General features: G+C 36.9%; 1 protein-coding gene across 12 annotated transcripts in view; it reads left to right on the top strand.

The window, feature by feature from the left end:
- The window catches only part of foxp1b (forkhead box P1b), a 458,146-nt gene extending 445,644 nt beyond the window's left edge, over positions 1-12,502 (top strand). For all 12 annotated transcript variants that reach the window (XM_052017521.1, XM_052017520.1, XM_052017525.1 and 9 more), the window contains 2 exons: positions 2,692-2,858; positions 8,678-12,502. In XM_052017521.1, the coding sequence (XP_051873481.1) occupies positions 2,692-2,858; positions 8,678-8,822 (312 nt within the window). In that variant the 3' untranslated portion in view covers positions 8,823-12,502. The remainder of the gene's footprint in view (positions 1-2,691; positions 2,859-8,677) is intronic.
- Positions 12,503-15,405: the final 2,903 nt, after the last annotated feature.

The following is a 15,405-nucleotide window of genomic DNA, read 5'->3' as shown; positions in this document are numbered from 1 at the left end:
TCTCCCTACAATCTGTTGCCTCTGGAAATTTCAAAAAAGAGTCTGGAATTTGGGCTGTATGTAATGTTGATATTCACTGAACACCTGCATTAAAATATTGAATAAAATGTATTTACTTTTAATGAATCTTGTGGACTTACATTCCTCAATAACGCATCAAAGGCAGTTATTCAAAGGTAAACATTTTTTTTAAAAAAAGTCAGTGAAAGCATAATGGCCGATAGGGTATACTGGAACAGCTTGGTAATGAGTCCCTGATACATTATAGCTACATTATTTGAAGTCTACTGCAGGTAACTGCTGTGTGTACAATCATTTAATGCATCATCTCTTCCAGTAAGGTCTCTAACCATGGCAATATTATGCTGCATGGAAAATGTTGTTGCAATTTTGTAAGCATCCTGTAGGCCAATTGCAGGGGCTCCACTGATTATTTTGAGCATCTGATGTTTCTGTGCCTTAAATATGTTGTTACTGAGAACATCAATCAAGGCATATAACAAGTGGCATAGAGATGGGTCAAAAAGCTCAAGGCTTATTGATTTGGGAGCTGATCCCAAGTTGATAAGGAATATGCGGTTCACCAAGAAGCGAAGAGAAGAATTGATGGCAAAAATAAAGTGGAAATCACCAAGAAAAGGACCTGCAGTTTTGACAAGCTAACATCTGCAGCCCTTGAAAATGGCAGCCATCTGAAATATTTAAAATAAACCAAAATACATAAAACAAAAAATAATTGAAAAAAATTAACATCCATCTATCCATTTTTTAGAAAAAGTAGTACTCACTTGATTGCCTTGGATGATGTGTGTGCCTTGTTTATACCTCCAGCTGGTGCACAGTGATTTGCCTCATTCCAAATTACATATCATAGGGGCATTGATCAATCAATAGATATTTCTGTTTGGATACCCTGAGGGTTTTTGGCAAGTGCGTGAGTTGCTACATATGTCGTGCCCTACACGCTTGAAGTTATCATTTGGGAAGTACAATATATTGCTGCTGTTGCTGGCCACTCCTGAAGTGCAGGCATTTGAGTACCTCAAGATACAGGGATTCTTTTATTTCCTTGGTAGACCATGTATAGAAAAGCAGCTGGCTGCTGTCTAGAAACATCCCCATTGCATAAAGCTTGAATGGAGTGGCAACCTTCAGTGCCCCTAGCACTAGAATTCAGATGATGGAGGATCCCTGCAGGACGACAGTTGACATACTTGAATTGCAGCCTCCTGACAACTGAGGCCCATCATGCCCAGGTAGTCAAGTGGTGTGGCAGTTACTGATCCAACTTGGTCTGCTTTGTGTTTATTTGCCACATATCCCTTCTTCACTATACCCATACAACTAATGTTCAGAGCAATAGCTGCTGCCAAATTAATAGATTACTGACACACTCTCAGAAAATTCCAGTGTTATCGATTGCATAAGTGCTGTGGCAATACATTAAAATGCTTCCAATTACTTCCAGCTGATACCGATATAGCATTTAGACTTGCAATTTACTATTTTTGCCTAGATACCTTCTTGCTAATTCTTGGAGTGCCCTATGATTGGCCTTAAAATAAAAAGTCTACAAGAGTAAACAGATGCCCTTTATTTACTGCTCCCTAACCACTTTCAACATTCTTGGAGATGAGACATCCTCAGCAATGCTAAATGCAGATGGCTAGTCCACAGGAACTTGTTATAACAATATCATAACAGTACTTGTATGACTTTACCTTTTTCAGAAAAGCAATCAGACAAGAAAATAAATGGCCCAAAATGGAACCCCTGTGCCAAATTACAGTCAGTTTTCTATAGACTGTGGCTCAACACAAGTGGGGGCAAAATGAACCTTCTCCTCATATTGGCATTTCATTGATTGGGCTGGGAACTTTGAATTGTTAACTCATCGTCTGTTTCATAATTACAAAAAATACCACATCCACATTATATGAAAGCAAGAAATCAGACTTTGATACTTAAAACTTTATTAATCAGATCCTCAATTAAATCAGCAGGGAATTTTGTAATTTATATGAGTTCTCACTTCCAACAGATGTGGGTGTTTGGAGTTGTGAATTGTTTCAAAAGATGCCTTGATTGTGTGTATACACACAGTCATAATAGCTGTATGACTACAAATAGTAGTTGGTAATGCATTTTAGAAGAAAAAAAGTCATGTGCTATATCTTAGGAAGGTAGAATGCAGTGAACCATAATCATTTAGTTGATTGGCTTTCAATGTTATTGTAATTATCTGAGCAGTCAGCAAACAGAGGCCGAGAACTACTTTGCAAAGAAACTCATAGTACTATCAGCTAGTGTCTCGCTGAGAGTACTCATCTCGCGCTCTCCTAAGTCTTGAAAGTGACCAAAGTGTTATATTTTTTGGAACCATTTAATATACAGTACCAACTCACCAGAAGTAAGATTAGGAGAGAATTTATCAGCCATAAATAATAGTCTTGAATTAAATAAGCTCTAGCATGCTAAGGCACAAAGCATTTGTAAGACTTATTTCCTTGCTACCATTTTGGAGATGGTAATTAGTTAAGTACCTTAAAATTATTCTGTCGTTCTAGTATATAATGCATTTAGCAAATAAGCCCAAAGAGTTCTGATAGCACTGAAAATGAGCTGCAAAGTATCAAACTGTTAGATTCAGTAAATTAGTGTTTAATCTTACTTTCATTGCATGCTTTGTAGGTTTCGATGGCTGAAAATAACATACCTCTATACACTACTGCTTCCATGGGAAATGCCACTGTAGCCACAATGGTGAGTGCTATCCATGAGGAGCTAAATGGTGCAGTGGAGCATTCAAATAGCAACGAGAGTGACAGCAGTCCAGGACGTTCCCCACTGCAAACAATGTGAGTATTTAAGACACTGCTTCTGATCTCTTCTTTGCTTGAATCATTTTCTTCTGATATATTCAATTATCTTCTCTCAGGTGGTCAGAACTGTATACCTGGCTGTGCTGCAGGGAACAGATATTTTGTTTATTTGTGATCTCTTTCTCTCTCTCTTGCTTTATTATCCTATATTCGGTTTTGTATAGCAAAGTTTCAAGCTGGTAAATATTTGGATTTTCATCCTTGCTTTTCAATGTTATTGAAACTTGTGATTAGATGTGTTTCGTAATTTAAACGTTGTCCTTGCTAAGATATATAAGCAGCGAGTTGATAACAGGTAAGGTGCTGTCTGACTGGGAGTACCCTGATTTGTACAGTTGAGCCAAAATTGGACATTTATTTCTGATTTTCTTCTATTATGACTGAAGGCACTGATATTTCTATATATAACAACTGCCCTTAGTTCCTTTGTTCAAGCAGCCATTTTCATGCACGAGTCCAGAGGGGACCATAGTCTTCTAAATTTATCATATTTTGATCTGACCTTCATGTATATGTGCTCAGTCCAGCAGAGCTCACATGATAATAATTAAGAATAGAAATCCTGGTTCAGTTTTATCCATACTCTAAAGGCACCGTCATCAATAACACCAGGGACAGCTAGGAACCATAGGATAAGTGGCACTGAAATGACCATGTGCAAAGAGCCTATTTGCAGAGAGTCTTTCGAGATACAAGATCATACCTTGACCTCACCAATGAGCAATGTCTTTGCAGACACAGGTCTTCAAAGGTTCTAGTAACCAAGATATACTGCTGAACGACCTGCAGCCACACTCTTGTTTCTGACTCCTGTATCTGTGGATGTCAAGGTTACAGAACTCTGTTTATATTCCCAGTAGCCACCCCCAATTTCTGCTATGTATCTCAACTTCCTGCTCACTACAGTGCTAGATAGGACACCAAGATTACATTGTGGAGGAATATCTTTGTGTATTTAGATCTTGTGAGGAACAGATCACTGAGATGTGTCAGCACTTCTAGTTTCCCCATGTTGCATGCTGCAGTTGACTGCACTCATGTTCCCATAAGGGCTCCCATGAAGAACCAAGCTCACTCTAAGAATAGAATGTGTTTCCATGCCCCATAAGCAGGAATTCAACGATCATGATAAGAACTTTCTGATGGCCAGTACCACAAATTCCTTCATCCTTAAAAGTTCACACAGCTTGGCATTTTCAGTGTCTAGCACTAGTCTGAGCTTCTGATCTTGGGACAAGGACTGCCCTTTACTTCCGTGGCTTTTGATCCCTATGCTCACTCAATTACTCCAGCTAAGCACTAATACTTCAAGAAGCTTGGCCAATAGTATATGAAAGCTAGTGCCTCAGGAAGAGTTGCTAGGAGACCAGGAGCCTGAGGGCCATGCAGATCCACCAGATACCGGATGTTGGATGATGACAATGAAGGCTCTGGGGGGAGGATGATACTGCGTAATGCCATGAGCTTCATCATTGCGCTCATTGAAAGACAAGGGATTCCATTATAGAAAGACTATTCTCTTGAACACCTTCCACAATAATTGAATCTCCCTGGAAACAAATGACCCTCTCCATACTCCACTCATCATGATACAGCAGTAAACAGCTGAGAGAGCCCAGATGACATAGAATATACCCACATATACTGCTTTGCCAGTCCTCCTGCACATCAATCTCCTGCTGCTATTACTGAAATGTGTTTCTCACAATATCTCTGTCTGCTAATGAATGCCACCTCACTTAAAGTGCTGACACTACACAGAATACACTTTGCTTGTGGGGCTCCATTTCTGCATTTTGGCCTACTGTTCAACTTGCTTTATGTAATGGGTTCAGGTTGGGTCAGGTGTATATTTTGATAGGTTTGGGTCTTTGGATGACCCAAAAATTGACCACTGCTAGAGCAGATGAATCATATTTCATAGGTACCAACCCAGCAGAATGCAGAACTTTACATTTGCTTGTTGTTTCACGGAACCTTATCAGGGAAACATCTGCACAATATCACATTAAATTGTTAATCTATTCGTCTGCTAACAAGTAAAAATAAATTTAAATTTAAAATGCACTTCTATATGCTTTCTAGGTCGACTTCACAAAAAATCTCAGAACCTGGTATGTTTGTGTACCCCAATTATTTTGTTAGACTTCTAATTCTTACACTCTACTTCTATAATCAGTGGTTTGGATCAGAGGCAAACCCCACCCACCAGTGATCTCAGTTGATATGACATATAACTCACCATTGGAAAATATATTTGTGTAGCTTTGATGTTGATTGTACCTCGGCCTTTCTTAGCAAAACCTTGACCTCCATTCACTAACTCCCCTGGCAATGCAGCTGTGCTCAGGAAGCTAATATGCAGGGAACTTCCAAGTACAAAACCATATCCTACCACACCCCTGCTACTGTCTGTTTGGTATTCTAACATACTGCACCACCCGATGCAAAATGTTCTAAAAAAAAATGACACACCTTTTTTATTGCTGAGATTGGTTACTTGTAAATGTTGTCTGGGAGGTTTATTTTCACCAAAATACAGTTGTATGAATGTTAAACCATTTTTATTTGACATTATTGTTTGTGGTTTTTCTACTGCAACTGTAAGGACCAATAATAAGGTAAAAAATGTAAAAGCATTCTTCAAAATGTAAAAGATTAGATCCCACCTACCTAATTTGATGTTCGTGCTGGATTTTAACTGCAGCTAGACCATACAGAAACACCAATTATATTTTTAGCGTTTACTTTTCAAGTGATATAAAGATAACTTTTCCAGTCCTGCTAGAACTAGGAGTGTTTACACTGCCTATACCTTTTCATTACAGCACTACGTATCACTGTTTAAAGATCGGGTCAGATCATAAGCTTCTGCCATTGTTCCTGTGATCACATTCAATGCCCAGCAGTAATGCCTTTGCTAGACATCATAATCTTGTGGTATTGCAGCTAGAGCAGAACAGTGAATGAATCTGTCAGTAAATATGACCAAACATTTTTTTTCCTTTATTAATCTCCCTCACGTTACTCCTTGTATGTGATCTTAGGATCAAAGCAAGTTGGAAAAAGCTCAGATTATTTTAAGCTTTGCCCCCAGTATTCTTTGAAGAAATGCTTCTAGTTGTGGCTGCACAAGCAATCAGGAAACTTGATTGAAGGTGAACAACTGTCATATTAGCAAGTCCCACTCTGTAAATGAGTACTTTAAGTGGCAGAGCTGGGTGTGTAGCTCCACAGCTTGATTCTATCATCGGTCAGGAAAATAACTATTCAAAGAAGCATACAAATTCAGAAAGTGGCATGATTAGATCCAAGGTGGCCTACAGCAAAGTTGTTTCTTTTTCAATATAACCTGGTTAGAGTACAACCCTTTGCATCATTTTGCATAGCAAATGATTCTGATAACAATGCAGCCACTCAAACAAAGGTGTTAAATAATTTCGCCTGCAGCCTCTATAACCCTAAAAGTTGTAATAAATTCTGTGGAATAAAACTGCTCATTCACTTCCTTGCATTATAAGCTTAAAATAATATGCTGCAAACAGCATCATTGCCAAGCATTAATGGTGGCTCATATGAAAGGCTTCATGATTTATAGATCACTCTTAAAATATCAAAAGGAAAATTAATAGGAGCATTATAGTACCAGACGGCAATATAATGAGCACATATATAACAGTATGAAGTAATGGGAGATTGCTGTCCATGCTATATATGGGTGGTGTTGAAGGTAGAATTTTGGAACAGGAAGGGTAAGGCAGGATGGGTGGGTGTGCAGTCCCTTTGGGTGTTCAGTATTTATAGGGATTATTGAGCAAATTCCCCCCTGCTAAATGCTGGAAAAATGCATCATATTGCAATCTTTAGCACTTGTCGGTTAAAGGGAAACATCTACATATGTGAGATTAGATTTTATGATTAATTGGTGTGGTTTGTTACATCTTGTACATCTGCTTTACATCATAAGATTTGAATCCTATGCAGAAATTAATGTAGCTGTTGCATGCAAATTTAAAATTAGAGTTTAACGATATGTTTGATTCAGTCAATGTAAGTCATGGTGTACACTATAGAAGTTTTAGATTTCTTTGTGGAGTCATGGTACATTCTTTATTTTGTTAATAGTATTTACCAGAAGCACATGATCTTTGAATTCTTTCTTGTTACCGTGTCATATCTGGTAGGTTGTGCATGAACAGTGGCTTAGATAAAATCAACACTGCTTTGTACCTGATTTGAAAACATACCCCGATGAAGTGTTGCATAAGAACTTAAATGGTTATGTTAGACACTTGCTGGAGTAGTAGCACACTGTGAAACCTTCTCAACTGCTGCTGAAAGCTTTATATATACTTTTTAAAAAAAACATATCAGTAACAAAGTATGTATTGTTAATTGAGACATGTTCTCATTGTGGCTACAAACCACTGAAGTTTTTGTTAATCTTTGAAATACTGGGAAGTACACATCCAGTAGATTAATTACTGCATCAAGATGACACTTTCATACTGACATGCTCCAAAGTTAGCTACAATGTGAGTTAGTATGTTGTGTACATTGGCAAAGCACATTATACTTCCAAACATGGAGTTTTGTTGAAAGTCATTCTCGTTATAAATCAAATAAACAAATAGATTTTCATGCAAATGCAGCAGATAAACATGGAAAAATATAAGTTGGGGAGCGGCTGTTATTACAGGGAATTTAAGCACAGCAAGGTTTATTGGTGATGAGGTCAAACAGCAGGTTTGGGTGGGGGGAGTTGCAAAACAAAGTCAAATTTATTGCTACTTTTTCAGAAAGATAAAGAAATGAATGTCTTTAAAAAGTTGATTGTTTTGAAAGCAGCAAGGGCGTTCTCTGTTTTTTCCACTTTACTTCCTGTTTTAGTGCATGATAGTTAAGCAAAAGAAACAAACTCATTTTGAACACAGTGTCTTATTTTAATTCTGGTCACTCAGGAAGGCACTGTTTGCTTATTGGCGTGTTTACATGAGCATGCTGACAGAGCTACCCCAAAATCTATTTGTGTTTCTGACTAGATTGTTGTAAATGTGATTTACACAAGACATTTTTCAATTGTTATCACTGTGGTTTCATAAAATCAACCCACGTTTCCCCCCATGGGTTATTCATGTGCTATTCAGTAATGAGAATTTGGCAGATCTCATCTCCTTAGTGCATCCCTTGCCCAGTCCAAGGGCTGGGATCATGTTCTGCCTTGTTTACAACTGACAGCATTATTATTCTCGTTAGGAATGCAGTTTCTTATCACACTGTTGTGTTTAGCAGGCTTTTTCCCCTCAGCCTATGTTTCCTGGCAGTGCTTTTCTTCCATTATTGACAGTTTGTAAAAATATGCATTAATTTGGAGTTTAAAGCATGTATCATGGTGTCTGGTTGCTGTGTTTGGTTGAAGTTGATTAATGATAGAACCTCACTCAGGGTCATCCTCTAGAGAAAAGGCTCACAGGTTCTGCATGTTAACTAGAGCAGCATTACACACAGTGATCAGCCTCCACAAGGTGCTTGACAAACAGCTGCTTTGTTGCACTTATTTTCATTTAATTTGTGTTTTCTGAATGTTGTAAATCTATTGTGTTATTAGTTTAAAAATCATTTGTTGTGTATTTTTGATAGTTTGTTTCTAGAGCTCTTCTCACTTTGATTCAAACATTGTTAATATATAAAAAAACATTGTGCTGCATCATTTACTTTACTATTCAATTATACACAGTCAAACAAATATTTCCCTTTATTGCTGCCTGAAATAAAATGGTCTGGTTTTGTTCTAGGTATCCCATCCATGTTAAAGAGGAGCCAATGGACCCAGAGGACATGGAAGGGCCCCTGTCTTTAGTGACAACAGCAAATCATAGTCCAGAGCTGGACAACGACAGAGAATTTGAAGAGGACCCAGGGAATGAAGACATGGAATGAGCATGCTTCCCATCATTTCCTGAGCAGAAGATTAAAATAAAAGAAAGCTTGTCAGACTTACCTGTGAAATCTCTCCCTAATGTGGCAGTTTGGAGGAATTTTCAGCCCCTTTTTGACAAAGTAATGAAATGTTTTAAATGACTTTTAGTGCCATTAAGAATCCCATTGGGGAATGTTTCTGATTTTTTTCTACTTTTTGTTGGAAAAAAGGAATTTGTATTCTACGTACATTGGATGGACTTGTTTGGTACTTGGGATTTTCCTCTCCTGAAGTCAACATCAGTGTTGAAAGTTACTGAGCTGTACTGTCACCCTCACAGACTTTGCAGCTGACTTTGGACTGCAGTTCTGCCAAGTTGGACTCATGGGTCTGATCAAAACTGTTAATAGTTCAAACTGCAGGTAGAGCTCTTCCCAGAACTTGCATATTCAAATGGAAGACTGAGGCTAAAACTGAATTGCACAGTACTGGAAGTGGATTGTTTTAATATCACTGCCTTTAATCCACACTTGTTTTCATGGGGCAGGGGAGAAGGGAAATAATTTGTGAAAAATAATTCGCTGAAATTTTATTGTGTCACTGTTTGCTTCTGCTGCATCCAAGCAGTTTTATAATTGCGGGCCACAGGCCTTTGGAGGACCTCATTAAGCTCTATGTAGTGGTTGAATGTTTTTTTTTAAACCAATGGGACAAAATGCCTCGCATCAGTTTGTTACACATCCATTAGTTTTTCTGTCATCCACTCCCCTTAACTTCATTGAGATTATTTTTTTAAAAAAACAATTAAACCTCAGGCCAGTTTTCATTATGTGTACAGTTTAACAATACAGCTTATTTTGTCTGAGTCAGTAATCAGTAGGCTCAACTTTTAGCATCAACTGGCAGAACCAACGTTCCAAACTCCAGAGAAAGGTTCACTTCTAGGAATGATGGAGCCAGTGAACAAGGGGACAGAATGACAGGAAAAAAAATGACATTTAGTAACTATCCCTTGTCTCCTGCATATGCACCATAGATCTTTTCCTGTTGTTCAGGTTCAGCAAGTAGTAAGGAGATACAGGAGTTGAAAGCAAGTAGAACATGAAAATATGTTGTCTGTATAAATAATAATTTACACTGCAGTTTAAGCTTTTCAGTTAAGATTTTTATGTCCAGTGCTGTGTTAAGTAGCTCAGTAGAGATTTGTTATTTCAGCAAACTTAGAAAAGTTCGCAGTAGGTATCAAAATAGAAAGCTATGTCACTAGAGCTTATCTTGCAAGCCTATTGTGATCCTGAAGCAAACTTTACGTACAGAAGGTAATTCTGTTAATATAGGTCATTGAATTGTTTTCCATAACACTCAACATCTTTCCTGTCTCAAGACTGCGACTGGTCACTTTTCTGTCACCTCCCCCAAACCCCACTCTCATGTATTTATTTAGGACTATATAGGTTGTCAGTTGAAAAAGCTTTCAGAGCTTTATTTATTTTTGCTGTTTTTTTTAAATCAGATAATTTTTTCTGAGATTACCAAAGATGATCTTAAAGGTAAATTATGTTCTCTGTTTGATGCTTTATCTGATGAAGCCAAATATCCTCTTATTGTTGATCAAAGGAGGTACCAGAAATCTAGAGGGAAATGGCTAAAAATGGACTGATGCACAGACAATAACCTGTGATGTTAAAGTCTCCTTTTAACAATGTCTGTAACAGGCCAGGTGGATGTTTGAACCAAAGGTATTATCTCTGAAAACCCAGATCTTTTTTCCTACAATGACCAAATTTGCTCACTGTAGGAAAACTTAATTGTAGAAATTGGTGACCAAACCAGGGAATTATGGCACTGAGGCCACAAAAAAAGGGAGCATTCCATCAAGGGAAGGTGAATGTAGAACTTTTCTGTGCAGATAAGAGTAATGCAAAAAAAAAGCTGAAGATGCAAGATTCCAATGGTATTACAGAGAGCAGAGGAATAGCTTCCGAGATAGAACTGGACCACATAATAAGTTTTTTTTTTGGGAAAATGCTCATTATGGAGGCTGTATTTGAAAGATGGTGTGCCACTTTTGTTTGGAGACCAATCTCCTTTATGCCAAGGTTACTTGCAGTTAGTTTACCTTGGCACACTTCTTCAGAAATGTTTGTTTCGTTTCCACGTTCGTCATAGAAAAACACTCCTGTGCACTCATTAGCTTGGTACAAGAGACATTACAGCAGTTATTTTTCAGCATAATCCAACTTTATGTTAAATGGGCAGTCTGTGGTCTTTTAAAATATATATTTGTAATGGCATTCCGGGCAGCTTCATGAGGATGTACAGGCAGTTGCTAAATGGGATCATGAGAAGAGATCCCATGCTTTCAAACTGAGTGGCCTGTTGGTTAGCTCTGTATTTGAGGGAATAAGATGGTTAGATTAGTACATTCTCAGCATGTGTAGCTAGACATGACTAAAGTTAACAGCATGAGAAACTGTTAGTACGCATACCTCAGTTCAGACTTTTAGGGAATGAAGAATAAAACATTTCACTCAGTTGCACTTAGTTGTATGTCTTGCATGTTTAGTCTAAAGACTAGCAAAATTAGAGCTTGCATATCTAGCAGGTGCCACAGCCTTTCAGCAGAACCAACTCTGAACCTCAGGCTCTTTATGTACAGGATTTCAATGACTGAACATTGTCACCATATCCGTTTGGATATACAGTTGCTTCTAAAGGGTGGGGGTTTGTTACATTGTACATAAATATCCCAATGTGTCGGTGCAAGCCTTTGTCTTTTCTGTTTCTTTTTAAACACTGTTCTTTTAAACAAAACAAAAAAAGTCTGTTAAATCACATTTGCTTTTGTGCAACTGCTTTGTATTGACTATATTAAAAGAAAGCTTTGAAAACGACTGTATGTATTGAAACCGCAAAATGTTCTGCACATGTATTTTACTTATTAACCCTTGCTTTGAGAATAACAGAAGACAGTTGCTGACATTTGGGAGAAAATCCCTTACTTTTTTTGCTTTAACTGTAGTACAGTTGACAGAATTTTAAGTTACCATTGAACGAAGCATTTTGTACAGTTTTGTTTGTGTTAGGCTGTTTTGATACTTCTCGCTTACAAAGGTCCAGCCACTGCCCTCTGCAGCTGTCTTAAAAGTTTGAAGGATTTGGAGAAGACAGTTTAAAAAGTCATTTCTCTTCCTGCTGTCGTGAATACTTAGCATGATGAATTCCAGGGCCAGTTGCAGTGAAGTAATGATTATTAAAACTGGGGAGTGTCAACCTGTTGAATAATTTTTTTAAAAAGAACTTTACAAGGTGCCAAGATGTAAAGATAATTTGTTACATGCTTTTTCTCTAAGAAAAGCATACATTATCATGATCGAAGTACCATGATTCAGGTAACTTCAATGTCAGGAATGAGAGTCGCAGCCTTTACACTGTCAAAAGCCAGTGAATAAAAATCTGTTTCTTAAAGGGTTGTTTGGAAAATGGTACAGATTGAAGACATTGTGTTATCATGGTGCTTTGAACGTTGTTGCTGCCAGTTAAGAGATTATTGTAGAGGCATACAGGAACTCATTCCTTACATCAGTGTAATCCATCATTCCATGTCTGTTGATGCAGACAATAAAAAAATTCATGTGTGTAGTCAGTACTAATTACTGACATTAGCATTCTCAAATGCAATAAAAATGCTGGTTGTTCACACTGTTTGCAGTGTTGTCATTTTCAGGATTATGTTGATCCCTGCAAAACCCAAAGTCGTCATTTTCCGGTGTTACTCCAATTTTTAATCACATATCATGAAAATTTCCTCATAACAGATGAAATGGCTAGTTATCAAGCACTATTCTGACAGTCTCCTGACCCAGTCATAAAGCTGACCAATACAAGTGCCAGTACTTAAACATTAAATTTTCCCATAATTAATAATGTCAGTTAAACTGTCTCCTTGTAACACCAATTTAGGTTACTGCATTTGATCAGCTATAAATTCAAACTGCATTAAAATTCTAGAAATATTAGTAATATGGATTTCTTGATGGAAATTATTGCTGATCACAAGTGGTTTCTTTTAATGACCAATGCACAGGTCATGTTAGCCACAAAACTGAGTACACAGGTCAGGTCTGTACACTTTTAATCTTGTGAAACAAGCAATTACAAATAGTTGCATCGATTCGTTAAAAAGCTTTAGGTGACATGAATTGTTTCTAGTTTATCTTATTGCTTAGTCTTATGAATGTCAGGGGGTATCATTTTAATTTGGGTCACAGAATGATCAGGGTCACCATAGGAGATGTGCAATCAAATATATGATTAGCTCGCTATCTTTTAAAAGCCCCCTACGGAATCACGATTTTGCTGGATTGGCAAGTTGCTTGAAAAAATACTTCTTCATGTTATGCACAAATGTTCCAAAAATTTGTTTAGCAAATATTAGCACATGCTGTAATGGGATACAGAAGTAACTCTACACTACTTGCATTCCTCATTAAGTTGACCCCTCTTTAAAGCACACATGCTTTTTATTATTCTACGCCCAAGTAGAAAATCCACATTTCAAGAATTTCCATCCAGCTCAAAATGTCTCTGGCACATGCACAGCTGAATAATTCAAAATGCTTAAGCCTAAAGAGAACAAACAACTCAAGATTTAACAGCTGCTCTGTGTCTTATTGAAGATCCAGTTAAGTGGGATTTAAATTAATGTTGAAATTAATAATGTTTTGTTGTTGTAATGAAAGGCTATTAAGTTGTGTGTTTTGAAATAAAAGTCTTTACAAACATCTATTGCACTATAATTGTGCAATAATGATTGTTTCAAAGTACCTGTGACATTTTTACTTTTCAACTTTATTCACATGTACTCAGTGAATGCTAATTATATAACGGTAAGAATTCCAGGTGAAAACATTGTAACTTCACTGAACTATACCGATCAAAGCAATATAGTCAACTTTCCCCATCTTAAACAGACTACAAAGATTAAATTCTGTAAAGAATGAAGCAAACAGCACTAAAAAATATAATTTGTTACCCATTACTAGAAAGGCGTGATGTATACTTAAATTGCACTTTCTGGCATATTGGATTAACAGAATTAATACCACAATATAAAAAAAACCTAAAAATTATTCAGTAGTATTTGTGAAAAACCATTCATGCCTTCATTTGGAATTCCTTTGATTGTTATTTTAAAGAATTAGCACATGTAAAACAGCCAGCACTTCTATTAAAATTGCAGGCATGATCTTTGTTCTACCACCTATATGACCAATGGCAACTTCTTTTCACGATGTACGTCAATAAAACTCAAGACCATATACCACAGATGTTATTAAATGGTTGCATTTGTTTTAAGGGAAGATTCTTGAAATGTCAAAGTGGAAACTTTGTATTTAAAAAAAATCATTATCGCTGCATTTTATAGTTGCTCTCTCGGCACATTCGATGTGGCAGAGCTACTCTTTTCTTAAACACCAATTAAGCCAAGTAGTTAAGTTAGATTTATCAAAAAAATTAACTGGGCTCACAATTTGTTTAATGTAGTGATACAACAGGTGAGACTGGAATATTTTTAGAAGGACTAGCACTTTTACTAGCACTTTTATTAGAGCAGATAAAAGTCCAATCTCAAAATATTTCACAAAATAGGACGTTAAGACTTGTTCCACAGTTTTAGGGATTATTGCACTTAAAAAAACAATGTTTTCAATTTCCTTGTGAAAATCTAAAATGAGTGCCTCTGTGACCCACCAATGTAAAATAACCAGTTGACTACTGCCTCTTCACCACATGACCTTTAGCATTTCCTCTTACGAATTGGCAGCATGATGTAAATGTCTGTCATTTTTTGACTATGCTTTATGTCAAAGTTCAGTATTATTTATTCCCACACTGAATCTTTTTTAATTTCTCTGGTCTTTAAGCTCTTTCAACTTTAATTTAACTTTAACTTCATCTTTAAGCTCTATCAACTAAATTACAAAATCCTTAATAGTACTTTGAGACAAAGTCAACCAATTTAGAATTTTTGGGGGGCAGTGTTCAAGTAAACACAATAAACAATTATTAAAATAAACCCCACCTTGAACCTCCAGTGGATCAAAAATAATTGGATAGAAGTTTAATGTTTATTATTTCAAAAAGGTATTATTGAACTCCAAGTTTTATTCAAAATACTAAGCTTATTACCACTTCATTGCAGGGTCCACGTGAATATTTTAATAGATTATTAAGAAGATTGTGCTCAGAAATCAGTGCTAACATTTGTTTTCCAGCTGAACTGAAAAACACTGTACAATTAGGCCCAAAGAAACAGAGCAATTGATTAACAAGTATCAGAGAAGACTGTGGCAGGTATGTAGCAGATTGTTCAGAAGGAAGACCCAGGGATTTTTAAGACATTTAGCAAATTCACTTCCCACTTACAGACCGGGCCCGGAGGAGTAACATGTCAATATTGGATAGGTAACATGACTAGCTGCTGGGGATGTCCTGTTCTCGTAATTAGAAAGGAGCTCCAATGCATGAAACAGAGGACTAAATATTGTTTGTGAGACCCAGAGCAGATCACAAATTCTTCCTAAATCTGTGTCAACTATT

This window comes from Pristis pectinata, chromosome 6 (genome assembly GCF_009764475.1).
Source record: "Pristis pectinata isolate sPriPec2 chromosome 6, sPriPec2.1.pri, whole genome shotgun sequence".
In the NCBI taxonomy this organism is placed as follows: domain Eukaryota; kingdom Metazoa; phylum Chordata; class Chondrichthyes; order Rhinopristiformes; family Pristidae; genus Pristis; species Pristis pectinata.
This window is presented reverse-complemented; position numbering and strand designations above follow the sequence as displayed.